At 46.9% G+C, this 12,815-nt stretch overlaps 3 protein-coding genes across 3 annotated transcripts; 1 reads left to right on the top strand and 2 right to left on the bottom strand.

The window, feature by feature from the left end:
* Window positions 1-807: 807 nt before the first annotated feature.
* C8R40DRAFT_1038543 (uncharacterized protein) lies at window positions 808-1,736 on the top strand (the record flags this gene model as incomplete). The annotated part of the gene is made up of 2 exons (XM_046223764.1): window positions 808-952; window positions 1,003-1,736. Coding segments are annotated over 2 exons (879 nt in total), but the record flags the coding sequence as incomplete, so codon positions are not given.
* Window positions 1,737-2,631: 895 nt separating this feature from the next.
* C8R40DRAFT_1167746 (uncharacterized protein) lies at window positions 2,632-4,457 on the bottom strand (the record flags this gene model as incomplete). Its single annotated transcript, XM_046231074.1, has 2 exons — window positions 2,632-4,152; window positions 4,203-4,457. 2 exons carry the CDS (start codon window positions 4,455-4,457, stop codon window positions 2,632-2,634), a joined length of 1,776 nt encoding a protein of 591 aa, XP_046089415.1.
* Window positions 4,458-5,960: 1,503 nt separating this feature from the next.
* On the bottom strand, window positions 5,961-8,610 carry C8R40DRAFT_1167745 (armadillo-type protein; the record flags this gene model as incomplete). Its single annotated transcript, XM_046231073.1, has 10 exons — window positions 5,961-6,233; window positions 6,293-6,378; window positions 7,074-7,116; window positions 7,180-7,255; window positions 7,388-7,478; window positions 7,557-7,766; window positions 7,842-8,061; window positions 8,148-8,204; window positions 8,267-8,394; window positions 8,445-8,610. 10 exons carry the CDS (start codon window positions 8,608-8,610, stop codon window positions 5,961-5,963), a joined length of 1,350 nt encoding a protein of 449 aa, XP_046089414.1.
* Between the last annotated feature and the right edge of the window lie 4,205 nt (window positions 8,611-12,815).

Raw genomic sequence — 12,815 nt, 5'->3', positions numbered from 1 at the left:
CACCCCAGAAAGAGAAAAAATTCCGCTCGACGGAATCGTAACAATTCAGCTTAACTGATATATCATGTGACTGCGGATAAGCTATATCAGGCATATCGCCGGTCACATGATATATCAGTTGCACTGAATTTTGGTATTTCCGTCGAGCGGAATTTTTTCTCCTTCCGGCGTGTTTTCTAAGAGACCTGAGGATTGTTCATATTTCAATCAAGCTCTCTGCTACACTGATAAGTCTTTATTCATCAGTGTTTCCAAGGGCACCGAGAGCCTTCCTTTCACTCTTTTCAAATCGGTTTGAGAGATTTGTAAATTTAGTTGTAGATTCACTGGCTTAGAAACAAAAAGATTCAGACCGTGCTTCCATCCAACTGGATGTTTCCACGATTGAGATAATTTTGTTTATTATATACACGATGTTGAGAACTTTTGATTCATTCAGACTATCTACATTGTTATCGATGCAGATGAATAAATAGTAATCAAGTCACGATTCCGCTGGACAGAATTTTTTCTACATGCGATTGTAGGCCACTGCACAGCATGGCAAAACTCGGCTGGTTGTTTTGGTTGCATAGAATGAAAAATAATATATGATATGAATTGACTACTGGCATAATTAATTATTAGATCTGGAATAAATCACAGCAGAAGCAGAACCTGACTGACATTGGGCCCAATCTATCTCATTGAGATTGGAATGTTCAAGTACAGGTACACCATTGTTGAACATACCATCATAAATGTAAATTACATTTTCACTGCTAACAATTCGAGATATGAAAATTCGACATCGAGTTTTCTGCGGAGTCGCCGCAGGCTCAGTTGAAGGAAATTTTCGGGGAAGAGTACGAGATGTGTGTCGTGCGTGGCATCATTCTGGAGGAATTGCAACCGCTGTCAACTTTGAAGACTGAGAGGGAATGTGCGCAAGTGTTCTATGATATTGTCCAATGTGAGTTACATTCATCCTCGCTATCATCTATCTTACACCCAATTCCCTAGGTCATCATTGGGCTTGGAAATATCCTCAAATCCTTCATCGCGATATCAGTGAGGGTAATATCATGGTCCGCGAAAAGAATGGGCAGAAATACGGTGTATTAAATGATTGGGATCTTGCGAGCTGGTTGAACACGCAAAATGAAGAGTCGACATCCAAGTTCCGAATGGGCACCAAACCGTACATGGCGCATGAACAACACTCGTCTCAGTGGCAAGGTCCACATCGGTTCCGCCACGATTTGGAGTCTGTCTTCTACGATATTCTCTTACTGGTTTCCCTTTATTCCAGTCCTGCTGAGAAGGTCCGTTTTCCTTCTACTGGAGACCATCGTTATGAGAAGTGGCACAAAGAGGACGATAGCTTTCTTGACGGGAGAAAATCGAAGATTATTTACAATGGGACGTGGCGAGCCTTCCCGCAGCCCTTCTTCAGCGGCTTCACTTTGTGGTTGGCCGCCCTTCAAGAAAATTTGCGTCGTGGTATCTTCAACCTTGAGAATCACAAGTACGCAGTGTTAGCAGCATCACGACCGCTCAAGCCAGGGAGGCGACCACCCAAGGTGCCATTTTTTGACGAGGATACCCTAGGCGGAAATTTCTCATACGAGAAAGTAGTTATGATCATGCACCAGTTCAACCAAGAAGAACTCAAGACTTGGGGTCACGAGTGGCAAGTAACACTAGAGGAAGCATCTTCTGAAGATTGGGAGTCAGAAGAGTCGGAGGAAAGCTAATAACGTCGATTGTCTTGAATGCGCAGAACCATCAAATATCTTGCCGGTGAAAGAGAGTGGGACGGATTCGATGATTATACTCACAGTAGTATGTGTTATTGTACATAGGCCCAAAGATAATTTTTCTTCAGGCTCAGGCAAATATATCTTCCTCGTTTTTCGCACGAATAGCTTCGGATATCGAAAACGACGAAAATGACAACGAAGACGGCGAAGAAGATGCCAGGATGCGAATGAAGGGAATGGATATCGAAAACGACGAGAACGGTAACGAAAGGGAAGGAGCGTGTGAGTAGTAATGTGTGTTACTGGTCGTATGAAAAGCGTAAACAAGGTATCACATCTGAAGCGAAGAAGTAGAGTGGCACGTAGGATGAACAGTCACATAGTCACAGTGGTGCTGATTAAGGTCTCGTGCAAGTCACATAAATTCAATTCAATTCAACTCACTGTTACATTTCGCCAAATAAGGCGAAACTACTGCCATAAAAGGAAACAAATTTTGTATGAAGTACCGTACATAAGGACGATACTTCCGTAAACTACAGCCTCGTAACTTTCGGTGTGACACGTAATGTAACTTCAACAGAGGAACATCATACATATTGCACACTGTATCCATTCCATTTCCACACAGACTACGCACGGCAAATTCACATTCGTGATAATTTATGTAGCATATTTTTCACGTTATTGAAATGATACATAAAGATTTCCCATTTTCATGATCAAATGGCCAACAAGGACCCAAATTCTAATGACTTTTGTCGTTTCTTCTGTGATGTCGTTGCTACTCCCAATGAACTGTTCTTAATGAGCATCGCAGAAAGATGAGTACATGACTGAGATTGTACATTACCTCAGAAAAAGCATTACAGCTGCAATCATCTCAGATTCACATTTCTAGAGCGCTTTGAAGTGATTCCGAAGTCCATTCGTTTCCGACTCGGAACCTTCGGCGTATGATTTTGAAAGTCTTGAACCCTGGTGCCAGCAAGGACAGCTTGGACCAGGCCTCTTCCCTGCCTTCATCGACGTCGGTCACATCTAAGACAAAGTGCTCCAGATGATACGATGAGCAATGGAGACCAGACTGCAGTGAAGCACTTCTAGATTTTAGTAGTAGACGTAGAGTTTCTGATAATTGGGTTCGAAATTGGCGAAGTCTGAGGTGCGAACCAGGCATTTGCAAGAATCGATAATTAAGGGTAGATACGCGGATAATGAGCGATGACAGCTTTGAGGCAATAGGATATTCAGTTAAGCCTAGCATCATCCGTTTAAGTAGTTCGGTGCCATCAGGGTATTGAAGTAGAAGGCTCAGAGTGCTTATCGATGGACATGCAGCAAGAAAGGCAACAGCCATCTCTTCTGGAAGGCATTTGAGTTCCAATACCTGTAATGAAGAAGCAGAGTGCAGTATTGATGTGAAACAAGTATATTCTAGATCTATTGTTGTGGCAGGGTGAAAAACTTCCAGGGTCTTCAACTGAGGAAACTCAAGTCCCCTCCATGCAGTTGGACACTGGAACGTACCGGTCCAGATTCTCAAGGAGGTAACAGAAGATTCATGCGGACTGGTTAATTCAGCAGCAACATCATCAGTTTTGCAAAACTTTGCTATACTGGCTGTTTGCAAGGAAGGCATTCCCAGCAAAAAATGAGCAATGGAGGGCCCAAAAAGGCCACCGTCAGAGCCCATATGGAGCTCAACTAGCTCGAAGAAATTATGGCCAGTAAAAGCAGGGCCCCAAGATAGATGATTAGCAGTAAACTTCTTCAACCTAGGGCAAACAGGAAATATTTTGCAGGCAGTATTACGCCAATTATGGTTGTCAATTTCTAAATCCTCCAGGTTGGGAGTTGGTACAGAGAGCTCCAAGATTCCACACGTATTTTTGAGGCTTCGACTAAGCAAAAAATTCGGTGTGAACCCTGAATCTGCAATGTCTATTTTGGCACTTTTCCACCTCTTTGAGTTTTCTATAAGGAGGTTGAGGGTCTGGTTCATCTCATGGGTCGCTTCTGCTTGTGTACGTATGAAGAAGGTGAGTGGCGCAGAACGAGAGTATACAATGTACAGCTTGACCAACGACGCGAGTTGTGGATAGGTGTTTAACGACTCGGTTTCGATATACAACGACGACCACAGAGAGGAATTACCCAACACTGTTTTACGCCAGCTTGAACAAACCTTCGCGAGTTGTAGAGCTGGGCAGCCTACCATGAGGCAAGGTCGGCGTGAAGCAGAGAGAAGGCCAAATATTTGAAGAGAATGATCCGTCCAAGGCTCGCACCTAATATTGCAAGAGATGTAAAATTGGAAAATCTCTAACATTATTTCTGGCGGTGGTTTCTCAATGGGCGATGGTACATCTCCAGAATGAGAAATGTATCCTTTAACAGGCATTAAGATCTGGCGCAAGAGGTCAGTTTTCTATTGCAAATGTAATGTCAGGCTTTCACCTTTTCCCGATCGCTAGGCATCGGAACTAGCTTTGAGAGAACAAACCATCCTAGCTCAAAGACGAATTGCCCGGAGGTCGTGCAAGGTCTGAGCAGAGCTCCATGGTCCTCAAAGCATTCGCTACTGTGGTTGTCAATAAATGTAAGCGGCGGAGGTCCATCAGAACCCTCAGGAAGGGACTCCGAATGTACATTGCTCCAACTACCAGAAGGCTCATCATCTTGATTATGGATAACAGGCACTAAATGATCCATTATGTTATAGCTTTTACAGGGTAAATCAGCTCACGCATCTAGCACTTACTTAATTTCAATTAATATCCGCGCGCAAAAATCATGCAAAATCGTGTGTTGTTGTTGAAGGGGTGGGACTGGTATACGGGATGAGAGCTCAGCAGGTTATAGAGGGGCTGAATGCATACCTTGATCTATAAGAGACTGCGACGGTGTCAGGAAGAATTTTATCCAGTGTTCAATGAGAATGGCAATTCGGAAAAGTTTAAGACGAAGGTTTTGTATTTGCCTGCATAAGCCTCACGTGCGCCCCGCGTGCGCCTATGATTTCCGCGGATTGCAAATGTGGACACTGCCCAGCTCTCTGAGCAAGCTGTTCTGTCATTAATCAAATCTGTTTTTCACCAATGCAACCTATTTTTCCAAAGCGAAATCGACAGCAGCAATCGCCTCTCTCTGCTTCGATGCCGTCGTGAACCTTGTGCGACAGGTCCACCTAAATACCAGGCACGAACCCTCCGTCATTACCTCACCCTAGTATCGACTTCCAACCATCGGCTCACCCTTACGCGTTTACTGCCAGTGTGTGGTGATATGGTCCCGCTGACATTCCGTGCCTCACCCACTCGCATTCATCCTCTTGAACCCGTGGACTGTCCATCGAAACAGTGTCGCGCCTGCAAACTTCCCGGTCAACCTGAGTCTTTCACAGCACGTACTTCTCCAGTGCATGTCTGTCCCTGGTTTCCGCGTGGTTCCTGAATGTTTTCTCACCGAGATTGAGTTCCTCATCGTCCTTCACAAACTCTGAATCCCTCTCCTACCTTAAGTCCTTCATTTTCAGTTGGAACTCTGTCCGTCCCGCGGCTCGCTTCATTATTGAGGCTATCGTTCTATGGAAGCACTTCACAATGGAAGATTGAGATGGTGAGGAGGAGGGTGTAACTAGCGACGAGGAGGCGTAAATGTCGTATCTGGGCAGTTATTGATTATTTTTATTTGTACTATTACTCTTACTCTACACTCTCATCTCTGTACTATGTACCTCTGCCTTGTTGACCTGGCGGTAGTCTACCATCTCCTTGCGGGTTGAGCTCGCTGCCGCCAGTGCCTCGAGACCGGCTGTTCCGCGTTTGGGACCACATCTTCGGATGGCGCCGTGTATCTATCTATCCATCTATCTGTGTAGGTGAACTGTCGCGAAAAGTCAGCATTATTTTGAAAACGGCAATAATAAATGCAGAGGACATGAACTCCTCGGAGTAGGTGGATACGCTAGAGATGAACCTGGAAGCGAGGGAGGTCGGGGTATGGATGATGGAGTTGCGAATCCACAAAGAAGTCGAATTTACTAATGAATATGACGTTGTTGAGGTCGGAGGAGCAAGGTATGAGCTGGTCCTGCTGGTTGGGGAGCTCAGGCCTGCTCCATAGCCATCGCCTCAACGCCTGGTGCGTTCTCGAAGTTTCTCAACCCTCCAGTGCCATTTCGTCCAGACCTCATCATATAAAGTCTCCAGCTCATCATCTTTCCTTCTTTCCTTCTGAAAGTATGTTGAAATTGGGGACGCCGAGGGCAGAGGTGAACTTGGGTATGTAGATGTAGGCGAATGGGAGATAGAGAACTTCGGCAAAGGTAGGGGTTGGGTTCGGACAGTATTCCAAAATTTCATCAATATAAGACGCAGAAGCTGCGTAGTCCAGATAATCTGCGTATAATTGGTTGTCGAAGATGATGTGGTAGACGAAGATGGCAAGGGCAGTGAGGCAGAGAATGAAGAAACCGCGGAGAGGTGTCTTGTCGAAGTCAGCCTGTTACGGTAGTCGTAGTGGTCGTGGGTGCAAGGACAGCGCACCCTCCATCGGCCGGCGTTATAGGAAACGGTCTCTCGGGTATAGAAAGGGGGAAGCAGGACCAGCCAAGTCAAGGCGCCGTTAGGGACTACAGTTGAGCAACCGTTTGGAACGGATTGGATACCAGGCTGCCACCAAAATCCTTGAGCCATAGTACCCAGGGATCACATAAAAAACTCACCTGAAGACTGCATACCCTTTCTTGCCCCTTCTTAGATACCTTTTGATGGGTACTGAACCCCGCTTGGAAGATCGCGTAGGTATATAAATTCTTGTGGTGGGGGGAAGTTAACAATCAGGTCGCCGGGTACCAGTGAAGCCTTTTCGCGTCCTCAAAGGCGTTGAAGGTGAGGTAGCGGTGGAGAGTAAATTTGGTTTCCGGGGGAAAAATTGGGAGAGGAGGGAAGGCATGAAGCCAGGGTTCGCAAGCTCAGGCTTCTGCAAGCAAATGGGAACTACCCGAAGGTCCACCCGGCAAGGGGTAAGAAAAACCTAGGACTACGCAGAGGTCCTTAAGTTCGAAAGTGCGAAACCTGGAAGGTTCTATCTCATGGAATCACATCCCTGTAGCTGACGTCATGAAGGAAGAGGGGATATTCCTGTGGGATGTACCACTATCAGGACACCGTGCAATGCGGGTACATGCCACCTTCATTGCACAAGTATGATTGTTGAACGGTGATGTCAGCTACAGAGTTGTTTTTCCTTGAGAGTCACGTAGACAGGGCACAACTTGACCAACTCGTTGTTAAAGGTGACCGTGGATCCAACGTACTTACTTACTCCCAAGCTCCTGAGTTGTGGCAGCAAAGATCGCCGGAAGGACCTGGTTTAAAGTCAGTATATAGAAGGCCATTTCTCTCAAAATCAACGCGGGAAAAAAACTCACACTAAATGTATAGACCGTCAAAGGTTCGGTGTCGGGTTGATTTTCGGAAACGAGAGAAGTGAAAACCAACATCCAGCTACAAACAAACATACAAGACGTTTCGCTTGATGGAAAAACTTATGCTGTGATCATTGGGGCCTCGGCCTAAAGAGAATGGTAACTATCAGTAATGTGGTTCCTACTCGGTCCTGGAATGATTGAAACTTACAAGAGATAATGATAGGCTGTCGAACGACAAACTTGTCTCCCGCAAGTTGTAGTGATTTTCATGTACGTGTCACAGGTCATGTCTTGAACACCTGAAAGCATATGTGTATGAGTGAAATTGGGCACAGAGATACCAGTGCCCAAATGTGTTCCGAGTGAACGATACACACCTTCATGCGTCTCATGGATGAACTCAAACAACTTATTCACTACCGTCTTCAAGAATCTCCAATGAGCTTTAAGGAAACGAGGGTATTGGCCGACAATGTACATTATGTTTGCAGCAATCATGGCCTTGTTATCTTTACTGCACTTTTTCTCGATGAGTCCCAGGAGTTCGCGAATGACAAGGACCAGGACCCGTTTTTTGGTGTCTTCGTCTATTTCGAGCCAAAAATACAATGTCAGAAGACGAGTACAATTTTTGTATACTCACTCATCGCGCGTGATTATACTCCCAACAGCCCAACATATCGTGTTTGAGTTTCCCCAACTCCATTCACTGCCGTCAATATGTGCTGCCATCTTCTGCGTTAGGATTATCTCAACATCAACGATGCCAAAGTGATTAAGGCAAACCATGAGCTCGCGCATTGATTTGTACAGGACAATGGTGTCGGTTTCTTGGAGGTATTCGCGGACGACTTCGCCTTCCTCATTCTCGACGACTAAGACCTAGATAAGGAAGAGAAATAGTATGTAAGTATGTGATGGCGAAATCGTAGAGAAAATGAATGTGTAAGAAGGCCGGACATACCCACCTCTTCAGGTTTAACCATCTTCCCCACAGCAACGAGCCTTAAATTTAACAAGACTTCCTAAATGTGTCTTTCCGCAGTTTCAGTCTGCTGAGATCTGTACTGAGGGGTATTATAGACACTTCGTCGTACGACCTTACAAGGAGTATTAACCAGTATTCAAGACAGATCTTGAATACTTCTCGCTCGTCCACTTGAAATATCTTGATGAGGTAAAAGTGGGCATTGATGAGCGCTTCACGATCTGTATCTACATATGGAGTCAAAGACAGGTTAGCGTGTATTGCTATAACGACTCACCTCGCTCCATTATCAGCAGGTGCCTCGAAAAGAAATCCGCCAAGAATAATGCCAGAGCGACCCCCATTTCCTGCCCCACATCCGACGCGTTTGCGTACGCAGATGCAATATCTGTGCTTGATGGGATAAGTTTGTTGATAGTTGTCATAACGCCCGTGAAGAACATCTTGAGGTTCGCCGTACATTGATAAGTATGACGGCAGATTTCGTTCAATATTCCATGCTCTTGAATTGATGCGCGTGATGCATCAAACGTCATTCTCCAGCACTTATTGGCTGGTCTCTGGCAATTATGCATTGGTCTCTAGTAGGTTGTATGTTGGTCTCTAGATAAGTAGTACTGGCCATTACCCTCAATCCTTGATCAAGCTTAGAAAATGTATTAACAGGATTTAAATATCAGTCTCACAATCAAATTTCTGCCATTGCACGGCCGGCCGGCCGGCTCACAGGGATTTGCGGTTTCCACCCAAGTTCTTCGACTAATCTACTTGAGCATGTTCTACTCATAGAGTAGTGAGTGAGATAGGTACAAATTTACATTCACCACTGCAAAAACTGGTGCTACAATACATGGTAAGAGCATCGGGATCTGAGACCTACCGTACTATGGAACCCGGTAAAGTCATAAATCCGTAAATTCATAAACTCATAAATGAGGTCACGTGAAGCTATTGGGAGGTCACATGGGAGCTATTACACCAGTGGCACATCTTATCAACTTACATCTCCTATTTTCAGTTTACAGTGCATCTGCAAAACATGTATACTCGCCAGAGCAAGAATACTGGCTGGAGAGCGCTCTCCAGCGACGAAAGCACCCAAAGCAAAAATCAAAGCCTGCTCTGGGTGCTTTCGCTGCTGGGAAGTGCTCTGAACTGCTCTGAACTACTTTCGGATATTTAGCCGAACATACAGGTTTTGCAGATGTGGTTATTTCAACACCTCTGTAATTTGAATGTATATGATAAGCTCTGTTGATAAAACCTTGGAATAGTATTCAGGCAGATTAGGTGCAGGATAACAGTTAAAAAACCAGTGAGTGTGTTATAGTGTACATTACTTGCAAGGAGTTTCCCCAAGTCATCTGTAAAACCTGTATTTTCGGCTAAGAGCTCGAAAGCAGCTGAGAGCACTGTCCAGCTGGGAAAGTGTTCCCAGCAGTACTGAAAAACTGCTGGGAGTGCTTTCAGCACTGGACAGTGCTCTCCAGCTAGTACCCTTGCTCTCGCGAACATCCAGGTTTTGCAGATGAAGCTTGACAGTCAGCATCTCAACTTGAAGTACTTACAATTCATGGTTGTTGTGATGTATAAATATAGCAGTTGTAATAAATAGTTGTACTCTATGTCAATGCATCTGCAAAACCTGTGTGTTTGCCAGAGCAAGGGTACTGGCTGGAGAGCACTCTCCAGCACCCAAAGCACTGAGATCAAAATTTTAAACTTGCTCTGGCTGCTGAAAAGTGCTTTCAGCTGCTCTAGGAGAATTAGCCAAAAAAACAGGTTTTCCAGATGTGTACTTAATGACAGTGTATCTGTCATGCCCTGGCTACAACCAGACCAGTCCCAGTAATCATCACACGTTGCCATACGTCCTAACCACCTCCTGTATGTCCTCCGCACCTCCCCAAGTATCACCCGACACCTCCCCAAGTATTTCTGACGCCACTACCCAAACGTCCTTCATCCCGACACGCGTACGAAAGCCCTCTAGCCGATAACCCCTTTAAGTATTAATCTCGATTACCTCCCTCCCTCCGATTAGCTACCTCATGCCTCCAGATGTTCTCTTGTTCACTTCCCGTACCTATTTAAGTAACGCCTCAATGTCCCGAAGCCCCAGCTTGGTATATTTTGAACACACACCCTTTTGCATAGGTCCAGTCCCTGTCCCTTTGTACCTGCTAACCATACGGATTTCTCTTTCCTCTCTGTTTCTCTACCTCTGTTTCTCTCTACTTCTGTCTATTGTCTCTCTGATCGTCGGTACGATCGAATATACGCTTTTACTTCAAGTCTAAGCCTTCCGAGTGAGTCCCCGAGCTCCCTCGAACATTACTAAAGCTCCCCAACGCCTATCCGCTTGGTAAAGCTACTCTTCCCCAAACCTCCCAGAGCTCCCTAGCTACTTCGTAAGCTTCGGGACCTCGATCTAGGTAACGTCGAAGCTACCCCTCACGTCGAACTACGTACTGCTTCTCCGTTACCACCTCCCACACTCGAGGACGACCATCCTCCAACCTAGCCCCCAGGGACCTACCCTCCCTGGCATATCCCTTCTCGGGAGCTTACACCCTCGAGACCCCGTTGCATAAACTACCTACTCGACTCTATATTGACGTTCTAGCGAGTACAACTCCTACTACGCAATATCTTACGGTCCCGCACTCGTCCCGAACCTCCCTACGCATTAGGGACCTCCCTGGACCTCCTAGGAACCCCTCAAGGGTCACCATCTCGTCGTTCCAACCACTACTAGGTCATTCCCGTCCTCGGTCGCGGTTCTCGTAGCTCCCTTCGAGCTCCAGCCTGCTCCTAGCACGCTACAACATAAACCTCCGCATACCAAAACCTACCCTAAGACCTATTTTGACCCAGGTCTTACATTATACCAAGCTCTCCCGTCACCGAACGGACTCGTCGCGACGAAATGTCGGCGACGTCAACGGAACGACCTTCTAGTTCCAAGACCGAATTGAAGAAACAAAAGAGCGCCTTATCTCGTGGAAACACGACACAAGCTCAAAAATCGAACCAGGCTGCTAGCTCCACTGTCATCACGGTGGCAGCTGGTCAACGCCTGATGTCCATCCCAGAACAGTCGTTCGGGGATGAAACCGCCAGCAACATCCGGACCCCAGAGGGACGTCAACCGGAAGTTCAGGGGCCCCCTCCAGTGGAACCTGGGATGGGACCACCACAACGGAGGTTTACCTCCATGGGTTACGCCCAACCTGCCAGTAGTCCCATGGGAGGTTTCGCATACTCCCCTACCTGGGGAACGAGAGGACCTCCCCCTGGACCGATACCGCAGCTAGATATGGAGTCAGCTTCGAACGCGGGCGGAAGAGTCAGCGGTCAAGTAGCCGCTATCGAAAGGATACAAGGGGGAAGTACTGACCCTCTCACAGTACGACAACAGGAGAAACTTCCAGAGAGGAGGGTATCCCCTGCCGTATCCGAACAATCTCGGACTTCATCTCGGAGGTTACCAACACCTCCAGTACAGTCCCTTAACCTTCCTCCCCCGAGACGAGGAAGTTCACTCTCCAGTCTCCTGAAGAGCCCAGCTATGAATACGCCCAACTGGGAGCGTACACACGCAATACACCATAGCAGGACCAACTTCCCAGTACAACCCTTGTCCGAAATGACATTGCGTCTGGAAGACGTCATTCGAATTCAGGAGTGTATCCCGGAGGATGTAGCTATGGTCCTAAGGGAGGTATTGGAGTCAATGGGGATCGAAATATTGGGAGACGGTCTCGAATTCTCAGACCTACGAGTACAGTTCCTAACAGTGGGAACTCAACTGGAGATAGACCTCCCAGAGAAGGCCCAGCAGTGGCTGATGACCCCCGCGAACCGATCAGATTTTCTCTGGCTGTACAACGTCCTATTGGACCCAGAGAGGATGTTGGAACTGTTAGAGGCAGAGGCACGTTACGGGCGATCGTTCCGAAACTCGAGGGGAATACTTCCCCTCCTCCCTCATACCCATGGAAGGGAGAAGGAATTCTGTGGCGAAGCAGGGCTACGTATATTGTACCGAGCCTCTAACTACAGATCAGGAGCCGTACGGTTTGAACCTCCCCCTTCGAGGGTGAACATACCGAACTACCAGGCGATCCAAATACTTCGGAACGCAAACCTAGCGGAAGCAGCAGCTAAAATCGATGAGGAAAGTAACGAGGATGCTAACGCAATCGCTGCAAAAAATCGTAGACGCAGGAGGTACACCACGGCTCACCTCCTGGCCCCAGTGGAGTCAATGCCTGATCAGGATAGTCCCGTCCGGGTCCGTAACGGACAGACGGTATACACGTACACGCCCATGAGGCATATGCACCAGCTTCTGGTGAGGAGTGAGGAGTCTGAAGCGATGTTGTGTTCGCAGGAGACCCGACATCGGACGCTACTAGCGGAATCAGACACTCTGATGCTGTCGGAGGAACTTTCTGGATCGAATCTAGAAAGAGCTTTGGAATTCCGTCGCAGACTGGTCGCGGATAATCGGGGAACCTCGTATATGGTTCAATGCGAACTCGAAAGCGTAGGGGAGTTCCCTCCGGAGCAATTTGACCAGAAAGGGCAGCTCCATGGATCTGATGGTCGTTTCCTGGCGCAGAAACATTCATCGCCCAGGAAT

The sequence above is a fragment of the Lentinula edodes genome, assembly GCF_021015755.1.
Source record: "Lentinula edodes strain Le(Bin) 0899 ss11 chromosome Unknown C8R40scaffold_7, whole genome shotgun sequence".
Taxonomy (NCBI): domain Eukaryota; kingdom Fungi; phylum Basidiomycota; class Agaricomycetes; order Agaricales; family Omphalotaceae; genus Lentinula; species Lentinula edodes.
This window is presented reverse-complemented; position numbering and strand designations above follow the sequence as displayed.